General features: G+C 38.8%; 1 protein-coding gene across 1 annotated transcript in view; it reads left to right on the top strand.

Moving 5' to 3' along the window:
• Nucleotides 1–14,379, top strand: part of LOC125226203 (GATA-binding factor C-like) — a 94,824-nt gene that overhangs the window by 65,812 nt on the left and 14,633 nt on the right. The window contains 1 exon segment of the mRNA XM_048130121.1: nucleotides 5,447–5,581. Coding sequence (XP_047986078.1) covers nucleotides 5,447–5,581 — 135 coding nt within the window.

Below are 14,379 nucleotides of genomic sequence, written 5' to 3'. Positions count from 1 at the left end.
GTAGGAAACTATTTATGATGTAGGATTATTATATTATGAAGGTAGGTAAATGTTGCTACGAAATCGAACGTGTTAAAGTCGCCTGTCAGTCAGTTGTCAGAAACTACAAGTAATTTACGTGTAATTTAATAATTTACGTGTTTTCTTTGAAAACATAAACATATTACACTTTTAAAACCATGAAAAATAATTGGCAATCTAATCCGCAATATGTATTAGAGTTTCCAACAGGTAATAAAAAAATTGCATGAAGTAACTGTTAACTATCGTATACTTATTTAAAAGTAAACTTAATTTATGATGCATTTTAGAACTGAATAATAACAATCGCCGCTTGAGTTATTCCACGATTTCCACGAGTTACTTGGCTCACACAGTTTACTTAAACAAACAGTACGAGTACCTACGTGGCTTAGTACAAACTGGCTGTCAAAGTTCTAGTTTTTGGATATTCACAGAATAATCTACGTTTCGAAGTTAGAGTGCAATACATAGGTTTATGCGAAACTGCACCCCTGAACTTCACTAACTAATTTATACGAGTATATCTAGTTATAAATAACTATGTATACAATTTTGGATAAAATCTTACACACTACACTCAGAAAAACTTGTAAATACTATGGGTGGTTGAAACATCTGAAACATCTTACTTAGATGAAGTCACTATACTAATAAAGATGTTTTAACTGTGTAGCTTCGTATCGCGACACGATACCAGTGGCTCCATCCATCAACGTCCCGGCGAACTAATTACTAGGTAGTCGCATTATTGATTTTTTATTCACTTTTATTGCATTTATGAATCCACTTTTATCTACCGGCGACAATAGAATAGTTGAGTACCCTTAATGGTTTAGTTTGTGGCGACTTTTTACAGGCTTTTACTCTTATTTAACTTGCGTTACTTGGATTGATGATTCAGCTAGTCTGGCTAGGTATGGAATTTAAAATAGACTCCACTCGTGGGAATTATTTAGGCAGGGCATATATAGAACCTTCCCGTCAGCACTAGAACTAAATTTTAAAAATGTCTTGGTTTTTAGATACCTGTTTCAACAGCAGTAAAGGAACTAAAAAAACTATCTCAAGACTCTCAAAGTCCTTGAAGATGGCAATGACCTCTCGCAACCATGCGTTCAAAAAACATTCCAAATTCAAACATTTCCCGAATTCCTCCGGAGTTTAGGTCGGTTCATGAATTACTCGTCGGCGTGACGTCGGCGTGTTGATTACGAGTCGAATGTACGTCGATGGTAATCTCGTACGAGCGGCTGGCGGTTTGATGTGTCAATCGCGCCGTCGATCGGTATCGCCCGATAGCTCCTATTGGGCAACCGCCACGCTTTGTTATCCTAACGGATTTATAAAATTCGACGGCCCATGAACAGAAATCGAACGGACAATACCGACTTTCTTATAGCTGTCAGAGTTGACGTTTCATGATTCGATGTCCAATTCGCAATCGAACTAGTCGCTGTAGATTCTTAAGTTCTATTATCATAAAAAATCGAGGTCCGAAATCGCCACTTACTTTTTAGCTGCTCGAAATTCCGATGCCAAAAAGGTTGATCTCGTTTCTTTGATACGGTGCGAGCGGGGGCGACAACCGCACACAAATAAATCGTTAAACGAATTTCCCAACATGGCTTCCGCGGGAGGGGCGGTGCATCTTCCGTGGAAACTGAAAAATTACGAGCCTCTCCTTTGTTTTTATGATCGCCCCAACATTACACCGGTGATAAAGTTGAACGCCGATCGACAAGGGCCCGTGCAGGCGTTTTAGATGTTTTGTTTTTAGTAAACGAGACTCACTTTATGTCAGCTGTGGCTTTAATATATGTGGGAACTATCACGCTCTTAGCCTGAACAGATGTATCCTGCCTTTTAGTTGATTAAAAAACTAAGTTTGTAAGAAACTATCAAGGAATCAACTGATACCAGTATTATTTAGTCGACCCCTGCTCTATTCTAAGAGCCTCCCGCAATAACTAACCCCTTTATACCTAAATGACACACACACTCACCGCAACACCACTACATCGCCGCGATCCTGAAACAAGTGTGGTGTGAGTGAACACGATGAAAATCTTTATTTTCACGCTCTATCTCTCTTTATCTAATCGCTCTGGCCAGATAAGGACGGAGTGCCGGAAAAACTGGTGCGGGGCGAGGGGTAAAGGCTACATCGATTCCGCGCTTTCACTGCTAGGGGCCGTGTAAACCTTTAAAAACAGCGCGTTTGCCGTGCGATTGTGATCTCTAAACTTAAACGAGAAAGAGGCAAATTTGGATGGAGAAATCGGTCTGGTAAATGGATTGCCTCCCCCTTGGGGGTTCTCGTAGTGGGATCTAGATGGCGTAGATAATGCTGATAGTCGCGGCGGTGTGCGTGCGACGTGAGTGTCGCGCCGCTGTGTGCGTGACGAGGGCTCTGTTCCCAGCTATACGTCTACCGTTCCTCCAGCTATGTAGTAGCATAGAGAGGTGCTTCCGGGTAGGTTAAATTTTGCTTGTGTTTGCGAATATATGAGGGGATGTCGGTAACCATGCCTTTTTGCAATATAATTTTATGTTTAGGTGTAGATAGGTAGATAGATTAGGGAAGACGGAGGCTGTGATTTGATTAGATTAGGAGGTGTTTGCCGAGGGCCGGGGGAGATAAGGCTGATTGGATCGCGGGGAGGGCCGGCTTTATGGAAATATGTTTTTAATGTGGGTGCTTTATTGAATTAGACGAATTTGTATTAAGTGACGCGTGATAATCAGCTTGTGTGTTCGGCGCTGATAAACTTTGTCAATAAATTATTATGCGTTAAGTACATTTAACAAATTTTCGTTCTTGTAGAGGGGCTAAAGCATATGCTGATATTGATTTTGCCTCATTTGTGTCTACGATTATGTATATGTTGAATTTTCTGAATATGGCATTTAATCAACACATACCATGTCGACCTAATTATGTCATTCGGCGACATCAATAGCTTGTTTTTCGAAAACTCCTTTGTACCTGACAATGACAACCGTTTATCTGATTCCCGTCCATTGCAGAGGCACGTAAACTGTCCACTTTATAGGGTCGTGTGTCTATTATAATCCCTACATCGGCCCTCAGCAACAAAGGCTTGTTTTTGTTCCTGACAGCCAACAAAGCAGCCCCTTGATATTGTCGACGCGCCTCTTTTGAGTTTACACAACACTGAAAATTAGAGTACTGATGTCACAATATGCACTGAATTTATCTGTTTATTTCAAATAAAGATCTGTGCCGGTATGTTTTGTAGTTGATGTGTTTTTTACGTCTGCGCGACATCGATCCTAGGACGTTGTTGACAGTGAACCGGGTTTAACAATTAATAACCCTCTTAGGCAGGAGAACAAGTGCGCGCATACCCGGCATTCCTCGTTGAGATGCCCGCGAGGATTTCGGGCTGAGCACGACGCTTGCGCACCGAGCCGCCAATAACGAATGACCCAAATAAAAAATAATCTCGGTCATAAAATTTACGAGTTTTCCAGCCGTTTCAGCGTTCGAGGAGAGAAAGTAATTCGCTCATAAAATTACGAGTAAACAGCCGTTTTTCCACGGAAATAAAACCGCCCCTCGCGCCGGTTGACTCCTGTAATCGGCTTAGTACCCTCTCTGATTTACTGGGCTCCCCCGGGTCGGATGATGCACTCTCCCGTTATAACTTGATGAGAAACCTTATCTACAGATTATAAAATCGGTTTCGGGTAATTGAGTCATAAAATCTAGACCTAATTTCTGTATTATCTGATTCATTGTGAATAAAACGAAATTAAGTATTATAACATCCCCAACTAAATGGACGTGTTGGTGAAGTTTAGAGTGATTTCTATAGAATCCACTCAATTGGCTTTCATAGTGGAGAAAAATTGTCAGTGGTCGTATCGGCTAATATGGAGAGGTCTAATCTTATTCCGACACAAAGGAGCTGCCATGACGCGGCGAATATTAACGCGAACCATTTAATATTTCGTTATTCCAATATGAAGCTATTTCGTCTGTGTCTACAATAGGTACATTATGATCACGACTTCGATTAATGTTTTTTTGTTTAAGTACTAGGAATCAATGTTAATTTTATTACATTTATACAAAGGTATAAACATACCTACATACCTACTTATTATACCTATAGTTCACTAGTTTATCTGCCTAACCGTCCACTTGCCCTTGCCAAAATAAATTGCAATTTTGATTTGTTAATCTTGCATAATTTTCCTAAAACGTAGTCTTACGGTACCTACTGAAGTGAACGGTATTAAAGTGATATATGGTTTTCCAGTACATGTTCTACTTACAGCGCAAGATGCGGAGACTTAAATAGTTCCCGAGATGCTGTACGACCTCAATGCTTTTTGTCCGATAAAATGACATGACAAATTAATGGATTTATTATGAGTTGGATTGAAGCTCGTTTTATTTTCGTGTCCGTTTGGGACGAATGCATTTTTAATTGAGTGAGGCACTTTTGTGGACTGTATAAAACGGCCACCGCATGCCGTGGATATTTTTTATTTGATTGACGGGTAGTAATGGGCAGGTGTAGGAGTCGGCGATAGCTACCTCGCTTTTTAGAATCGATGTTGGAGTGTTCACTTTTTGTCGGTCGCGTCGTTTTGCGACCCGATGTCATGTTTTATGCTGATTGTTTTAGCCAACATTAATGGGATACTAAATTTGCGTGTGTCGGTTTACATATTTTCTGTAATGGAACGTTTGCTCCAATAAATCCTGTGTAGAAACTCGGGTGTCATGTGGTAATAAAATTACCGTGCAGTCAGCGGCTGCAGCCGGTGGACTGTGTTTAAGAGTAAATTATGACCAGTGCGGTTTTTACCTAGTTAATAATGCTACTACTTTGTTGAGTTTACTTTAGAAAGCACATGTACCTAGAACATCACTTTTATGATGTCATTCAAGACAAATAATTCGAGGTTATGATAAAGTTTTCATAGATTCATATATATATATATATATATATATATATATATGTATGTAAAAAATAATGTAGGGAGCAAATTTGGCACAGCTGACCTTTAAGTATAGCTAATGCTATAGATACCCATGTAGGTATTTCACGACCTATATAGGGTAGCGAGTATAGTGGCTAGTGGCTCTGTCTTTTAAGTGGATTCACTGATGGGTTCGAATCCGGTCCAGGGAAATGATTTGCCTGGCCATATTTGTTGGTGTTATGGGTGTTTTATACTGTGTTTGTATATTGTATACAAATACATCGCTGTATGAGTACCCATTACACAATCCTTCTTTCGCTTACCGTTGGAATTAAGTTAATTTGAGTATAAATGTCCTGCATTAACTATATACCTGTTATAGGACATTGAACATAATATTTGATGTTTTTTGCGTCCAAAATCCATGTCTAATCCTCTCCTAACTAGCCCTCTCTTGTTACAGTCGCTACAGAGCGCAGCGCGGCGCGCGGGCACCTCCTGCGCGAACTGCAAGACGACCACCACTACCCTCTGGCGCCGCAACCAGAACGGCGAGCCCGTCTGCAACGCCTGCGGACTCTACTATAAGCTGCACAATGTGAGTACCTACAACAACTCTTATAATGAGCCTACCTACATTATCTCAGACGACCGGTCTGGCGCAGCGCGCGCGCGTAGTGACCCTGCCTGCTACGCCGTGGTCCCGGGTTAGAAACCCGGTAAGGGCATTTATTTGTGAGATGAGCACAGATATTTGTTCCCTTCTTATGGATGTTTTCTATGTACATATTTGTATATTATATATATCGTTGTCTGAGTACCCACAACACAAGCCTTCTTGAACTTGCCGTGAGACTCAGTCAATCTGTGTAATAATGTCCTATAATAAAAAAAGTGTTAGGTTAAGACCTCCTTATTCTTCCACGCGGTTCTCCCACCAGCCTTTGATTAGGCTGCGATCTCGTGCCGCCATGTCGGATGAGATGGTGTCCTATAATTTGACCCCACTGGGAATGTTTTAGTCTCATACAGATCATTCGGAGTAGAGACGCGTCCTGCCCAGTCCCATCTGGCCCCGTAGCCGAATGGCATTTCTGAAATAGAAATAGAAATATTTTTTATTCATGGCAAAATAATACAAAAAAAGACACACACAAATACAGATCAACAACGGAGAATTATTTACACACATAACATCACAAAAAGGTAAGTAGGTACACATAATTGCCATGAAGATTCCTGACTCAGCATTTGACGCCAAACGCCGCAGAAATGTAGTCTGGCTCTGTCGTGCCAATACGCAAGATCGATAGAGATAGATAGCTACGAAAGAGATATTGTCGTGAGCGTTTGTGCATTCGCCTACGCACACTGGTCCTACTTTTTAATAATACCTACCTACCTAAAGGAAAACTCACGGCTTTTTTATCTAACAGAAATTCTTCCTTGTTTGCACGCTTTTGATCTAACGTGTATTAGGTATATGCAGTTGTAGATAAAGGATCAAAAATATTCGATATTAGGAGTATTAGGACACACATCATATGTAGAGTTTTAGCTACAAAGCTCTTGTCATTGTCAATATTTCGCTGAGAGATAACTGATAAAATTGTGACTTTCTTTACTACCCAATCATATGTACACCTTATGACATGTACTTACCTATCTAAGTGACACGTTTAAGTTATAACTTCATAATTAAGTACCTTTTGTAACATTATTAATTACTTACAGTCTTCATACAATGTCATTACCATTAATGAAGCGATAACAAATGTATATTTCATTATATTTTTTCACCTGCGCCTTACATACTCGTACTTATTGTTATTGCTTTTAACTGTTTTTAAGGCTCCGTTTATAAATTATATACAAACAACATATAATCACGCCTGTTTCCCATAAAGGGGTAGGCAGAGCGAGAGCACATGAAACTGCTGAAGTTACAGTGCCACTCTTGGCAAATAAGGGGTTGAAAGAAAACGAAACTGTGACATTGCAGTGACAGGTTGCCAGCCTCTCGCCTACGCCACAATTTACCCCACATCCCACAGTCAAAAGTCAGTGTATAAATTATAATATTTACCAAAACACTAATAAAATATATTAATCTAGTCCATTTTCCTTATTTGAGACTTCCTTGACTATTCAATACTATTCATTGCGGCGATATCTATAACTAGGTGTCATGTTGTACCTGAGTACTGTAATAAAATCTTGCAATAGTTCTCATGTGACCCGTTTACTTAATATTCGAGTAAGTATGGATAAAAATATCATAAATCAGTTAACTGTTTGCTACTATTATCCGTTTTGTTCCATTCATCGTCCGGCTTAAAAAGAATCAGTGACTACGTCTAGTTAACTCCCCCATGCCCCTCGGGATCAGTTGACAGTATCTCGGTGACAGATAACCGGGTCGCAGTGCGCACCCCTGAGCGGTCTAATGTGTCATAAAACCCAATACGATTGTCTCAAATGAATTACGGACGCGGGATACCATCTAATGTTGAATAAATCGGGGACACGTTTTAATTAAAGTTTAGGGAGTCAATGGGAGTCAAAGTTCAGATAAGTTGAATTATTGTTATTGAATTGATGTTGTAAAAATTGTAAGTATAGAGTGTGTAGGATGGAAGGAGATGAGTCATGGAATGTATTGGTTAGTTCCCTGAATATGCCATAATTCTTGTCCGCACTGACTAATTTTTTATTTTTTATTTTAATTTAGCTACGCTGTTCATGCTTATGCTACGGTTATCATAGACTACGAAGAAAACGTATGTATGTAACAAATCATTATGTAATTTTCACAAGCAATGTTTATAAAGACATAAAAGCCTTAAAATCTCGCAGTTAAAATGTAGTGCGCAGTTAAACTCTTCATATAATGTGAAAAACAAAACAGTATTAGCATTTTTATTCTCACGCCACTACGAACCCCAAAGAAACAATCGAAAATCGCTCGATCCGAAAGAATATCAAACGGGAGAGCGCAACAATGACTAAAATTAACTGTCAAAGGGTCTTTTACGAGCACTCGACATTTTTTTCTCTGGAAATGTATACGACATTGTAAGTATTGTAGGTAATTATTCGGGAGTTACAATGGCTCCTTCAGAAGCTGGGTAATGACGGGCGTGCATGGTAGCCGAGGTAGCGCACCGCCTTCTCATACATATTTATACGGCCGTGTCACTGCCGGCGCAATTGCGACTATTATTATTTTGCTATGCTCTGAAACGATTGTTTAGTATTCCATGATCTAAAGATGTCTTTGTAGTTTTGATTCATGATAGGTATCTTCCGTCGCAGAACAACCAATAAGTATCACTTAAAAAGCTACATGTATTTTTTAAATGCATTAAAAATAATTCATTTCAAAACACAAAATCTGCAAAAAAGGGTAAGTTTTTCCAGATCTTAATTATTGAAGTAAACATAACATTATTTCACCTTTTTTAGCGTGCAAATCCATGAAGGTGTCTTAAATTACTGGAGTACAGTACATAGATACTGTTTTACTTGCATTTAAGCCCCGATAATAGTTTTCTAAATCACAAACAATAAAAACAAATCGATAAACTAATAAACAGTCAAACACTCGTAAATTCACCACGAAATCAAACATAAATAATTTGTAAACGTACAAATTGTCAAACAACCGTCAAAACCTCACAAAAGCAAAAAGAAACAGAATCGATATTGTCGATTTGCTTAGTAAATTTCCGACACAATGTGTAAATAAATACAGTATAATAAGTGGCCCGAGGCGGATGCCTCGTGATCGATTTCACTCAAAAAATGCAATTCATACAACAAAGCACGGCGTATTGTGATGCCGACGTCACCGCTCTGCTCCGGCCTGAGGACTCTTGATACTATACCCTATATTATAATAAATATGGAAATATTCTAAACGTATGTAACTGGTGGAAAAAGTATATTTTACTGTAATTTTGTTTCGTATAATGTAGGTACTTACATGACATGATAATATTGCTAATAATATGGTATAAATTAGATGATCACAAAGAGAACTGCTTGTAATTTAAAAAATAACTAAATCAAGATAACATTAGACGAGTTGTTCCTGACAATAAACTTTAATGGAAAATTCTAAATATCTTATCGTAACAAACTTTTTGGGTTATTTACTTTAAAATATTATCAATAATTACATATTTTATTACTAAATATATTTTTGTAACAATAGTCTGTTACTGCAGAGATTAACATCACATGTCTTCAAATATCAAGACCGTTTACGGCAGTATAGTGCACAAACAATGCACTCAAGTATGTTTACTCCAAATATATCTTTCAAAGGTTCTACGAGCGTGACTACAGTTGTAGCGAGCCCCGCGAGCTCTCCAATTGCCCCATACAGCTCAAGGACCTTGTTCTTTTGCCCCACTCCTTTGTTATTGTTTTCAATAACAACATTTATTAGTTGTATACATTTTGTTTTTGATTGATATGGGAATGCGCTGACCGTGAGTCGACTTTTAATTTCAATACTTATGGGAATGATTATGCAAATAACGAACGACATATTTTAAACGCGATTTTTTGAACTTGAAAATCAGAGTGGTTGACATGACGATGCAGTTTTAGAATAGCCGCCTTGGGAATAAAAACCCTGTAGGTATCAATTGAAAGCGATTGAAAATAAATTATTTATTTGGCCATCCACAATGGGTAATAGGATTACTGTAGGTGCGTGGGTTCGAGTCCCGCACGCCAACCGACCGCAATAAGCCATTACAAAGCTTCGTCCGTCTGTTGAAGTTTTTATAAATTTGTTTATTTAATTTATCACGCTCGTTTATTCGTTACTTCCTCCGACTATACTCGATTAGGTTTTTGTGGTTAGTAACTATTCATTTTTTTTGGGGCAACCTTCTTAATCTTTCGATGAAATGCTATTTTGGTTTTTTGTGCGTTCGATTGTTTTCTACACATTAATTCGTTTTGCGACAGTGTAGTTTTTATGTAGGATGTTCAGGACCCTCCTATAAAGTCCTCCTACGTATCAGTTCAGTGTAGATACCTACATCTGACGATAAATATATGCTCGTTAAAAATAACATGCGCGGCGTGCATTTTTTAACGTTTAATTGGAATGTAACTACACTTCCAAGATACTAAACAAATTATAACACATGTGACATTTTGTAACTAGCTCGCTGTGTTAAGTGCCTCCCATACAAAAGTATTGGATTACCAACTTGTATTGAGCGCTAGAGAGAGAGCCCATAATAACAGCTCAAATGATACATTTGGAATACAATGGGGCGATCAATTCAATTTTTGAATCGAGAACGCTCTTCTAGCTCTTGCTTTTTTATTTTTTTACTCGTCTAAAGTGCTGTTTTGTTCAGCCAGCATCCGAGGGAATTTGACAGTCACTGTTTTTTCTTGTGTTTTTCTTTTATGCCAGTCGCTCGCACTAAAGGAGCATTAGGTTTTTAATGTTAGGTTATGGATACAAAATAAATCTCTGCGCCCGATCGGGTGAGGTATCGATTAATAACACATCGATGTGGTGTATATTTTATAAGTGCTATTGAATTTCTTTTTTCATCGCACGTAGTTGAACAATAAAATAAAACATTTCAGGAACGGACAAATTGGATATAAAATTGAACATTGTGTGCGGTTTAAAATAAGGAGCGTTAAAATTTACTCATTACATTACATTACTAACAGACTGGCCGGTAGCCAAATGGCCGGTTGGCTGGGCGTATGTTATAATGACATCAATTTGAATATTCAACATTGAACAGCTATCTCATTTACATAAGTTCGGCCGTTGAATTCGTAGCGATGCAAATGCCCTACACTAATTGTGGTGTTCATTGTTCCCGAGTTTTGCGAGCTCGACGGAAAAGGTTTCGTCCACTGGATATTAAACATATATTAATGTGATTATCATGCAACTCTGTTGCTAACTCGTGCACTTGAATTAGTCTTAACTGTATACCGAAAACGTATTGGTTAAACGCTCTTTATTCTTATTTGAACACAGCCATAGTATAGTTGTGATAATGTATTTTCACAAATAATGACTCAAAAGTGACATTACTACAACATAATAGGTGCCTGGTATTATGCTAGGAAGGATATCAAAATCTGTTTCAGTAGCGCTTCGTGGTAAAAGTCATAATTTCAAAACAGCCATGAAAGTTTTTCTATTAAGAAAACACCTAATTTTGCCAAAAAGCGATCGCGTAAAAACCTTTATAAAAGAAATAAGAGCGGGTGTTCGCGCAGTAGGCCGGAAAGATTTTATCTGTTGGCAATACAGAAAAAATGGCGCCCACCGGAAGTGTCCGAGCGCGGCGCGCGGCGCGTTACTATTTTTTTTCTTTTTGTTTTAAATGGCTTTTTCCCGGCAGCGTTCGGCCGGAAATGCGTTTGCGTTGAGCTGCCCCACATAGCCGAATATGTCCGATTAACTTTATACGCAACTTTGGCTCTTCCCCCTACCGTTTAAAGGCACATGTCGTGTGCGCCGAACCCCGCGGTGGCGAGCGTAGCGCTAAATAGAATGTTTTTATTCATGAGTCTTAAGCTCCCATTCTGTTTAGTGAGCGATTCCCAGCTGATTTACCGTCTTAGTAATATTTTCAGAAAATGGGCGTCGCAATTCTAGAAACTATCAGTTTAAAAGCAATTAGAACCGTTTTTAAAATCAAATCTGATTTCTATGGCCGTAATCATAATTTTTACCTATTTATGTTTCGTTGTAATAGCTAACAAATGTATTTACTGTTGCGGGTTGTTGATGATAACCACACTTTAAAATTCTGGCCTCCACAACCGTGTCGATTTTTACGGTAAATAATCACAAGTCTATTTTGTTTCATATAAAATTTTATAGTGGGTTTTAAAAATACGAATATAGCAGCTGCACGTCAGTCTGATCGTCCGGGTGATAAGGCTGTGTCCTTGCACAAAACAATTATTGCGCTTAGGTCGGGCGAGATTTCGCAATGCCCACTTTGTCACAAGCTTTTGTCACGAGAAATGGAGATTTTGAGCTTCGATATCGATGCTTGAGAAAAGACCGTTGCGTTCTACATTTATAACAGATTCTTGCGGTCGTGATGAAGGCAAATATAAGGCAAAATAGTGGCCTGACTTTACCTATTGCATAGAACTTTATTTGCAACTTGCAACCTCTTGCAGATTTCACGTGAGAACGATACACGAAGGTGATACCGCAATTTAAAGATTATAATGTACAAAAAATACTTGTGCTTTAACTTCTTATCAATGTTGGTTCTATGTTCGCTGTAAAAGCGTTTGTAATATGATTCAATCTAACAAGTATATTGGTTTATCTCAAAGTAGCTAGCAACAGCGCGCTACCGCGAGGTAATTAGGCGATTAGACACCGAGCGAGATGATCGCAGATCTGGCCCGCGGCCACGCTATCAGCGCCATCTAGCGTGATCTACGGCCGAGAGGAACACATTAAACCCGTTCCATTGCACTCACATTTTTTTATACTGGAAATACATTCAAAAAAGCTCAACCTCTCCAAGTAGTCGGATCGGTAATGTCAAGACAAAGCAAAGTAATTAACTCACAGTCTATCAAGCCAGCCAACCTATTAGTGTTATGCGGCTGATTGCGTCCACGAGAGAGTTTGGGCCGTTACCCCTCCGGTACATCTGTAAACATCTTCGAGATAAGCATCTGACGTTTGACACAAAGCGCGGTTGCGAGAGATAGTATCTCCAACTATCCGAGTGCCCCCTCGCTCCCCTACTTCCTCGAGCCGCGTCTAATTATTTATTTATGTCCGCCTATCATACCATCGATGCGCTCGAGTGCTAAACTTTGCGGAGCTCGCGTTTACACTAATTCAAATTTAGAATTATCATTTAGGTGATCTCCGTGACAGTCCGGAGCGAAATTAGCGCAAAACATTCTTTCTAAATCTACTCGCCTTTGTGCAAGAGGATTTGCGAGAGGCAGTATTGTCGGGTGCCACTGTTTACTTGTATTCAAAGCTTTCAAATTGAAAGTGCTCATGCCCATTGTCCATCTCGCTAACACAAAGATAAAACTCGTTTGTAACAATGTCTAATCCTTCGCAAGTAACAAAAGCTCGCATTAATCCCTTAAGTCCTTGTTTTCTATTTCTAAGATTTTTGCAATCAGCTGGATGGATAAACGTCGAAGCAAAAGTGAAGTAGGTAGGCTTTTGTATTAAGCGTGCGCCACAAAAAATATTTTCGTTTACACATAACCGTCAAACGAAAATTATTGTACAAAAAACTTTTATGACATCTCACTCGTACAAAGTGGTCGAGTCAAGGTGTAATTTGATTGAAAGCACCAAAAAAGTCTTATAATCATATAATGAGTGGTGGAATAATTACCGAGGGCTTAGAGCAGGTGCGGAGGCGCGTGCGCCGCCGCCGGCCCGACCGCCGCAGCCGCGCAGGCCACCAAATGATTGCCTACTGCCACAAAGAAATTAAATAAATCAAAAAGGGGTTTCGTAGACATTGATTTCATTAGCTAATATAATGAAAAACAGTTACTTACATCAAAATTAGAAATTACAATTACATCAAAATCGTTGAAATTTATAGTTACAGGTCTTAACAGTTAAATGAAAAGGATTACTAAATAAAGTCTGTAGGCAATAGGTAACTACTTAACTACTTAGTAACTACTCAAGTACTTAATTATTAACCTAGAACCAGAAACATAAATATACTTAAAAACGAATCAATAGACAATGGTGGGATAAAACACATTAAGAAGTAAAAAAAATATTTTTAAACTTCAAAGCGTTGGTTAAAATTGAAAGACAGCAATTTCGCAAAAGGTGCAAAAGCTGATTGGCATGTCATGCTCGTATCGTATGTGGTAATTCTAGCTTTTGTTAACCACAGGTGTATTATTGTGTAAGTTGCTATATTATTTATCTGTTTTAAATAAATCTGGTTATCCAATATACCTACCTGTACCTACACTACTGCCACTACAAGGCTGCAGAGCTCAACGAGGGTGTGGTGTGCTGGTGACGGAAGGATCCACGGAACTAATTTGTTCCGTCTATTGTCCTTTGAGTCGTCGGCAACCCGAACCCTCTTTGGAACTTGTACATTATTTTTTTGCTGTGTACTTAACACAGTAAAAGGGAGTGTACAAGCTTCTAATGGGTTGGCAACGCGCATGTGACACTCCAGTTGAGTTGCAGGCGTTCATAGGTTGGTGACCGCTTTCCACCAGGCGGACCGTATGCTTGTTTGCCGCCGACGTAGTATAAAAAAAATTAACAAAACCATTTTGTATTAGTATAACACTTTTTTCTCATTAAGTGAAAATGTAAATTTTCTTTTGGGAAATAAAGTTCTTTAACTAACCATG

This window comes from Leguminivora glycinivorella, chromosome 5, assembly GCF_023078275.1.
Source record: "Leguminivora glycinivorella isolate SPB_JAAS2020 chromosome 5, LegGlyc_1.1, whole genome shotgun sequence".
Lineage (NCBI taxonomy): Eukaryota > Metazoa > Arthropoda > Insecta > Lepidoptera > Tortricidae > Leguminivora > Leguminivora glycinivorella.
This window is presented reverse-complemented; position numbering and strand designations above follow the sequence as displayed.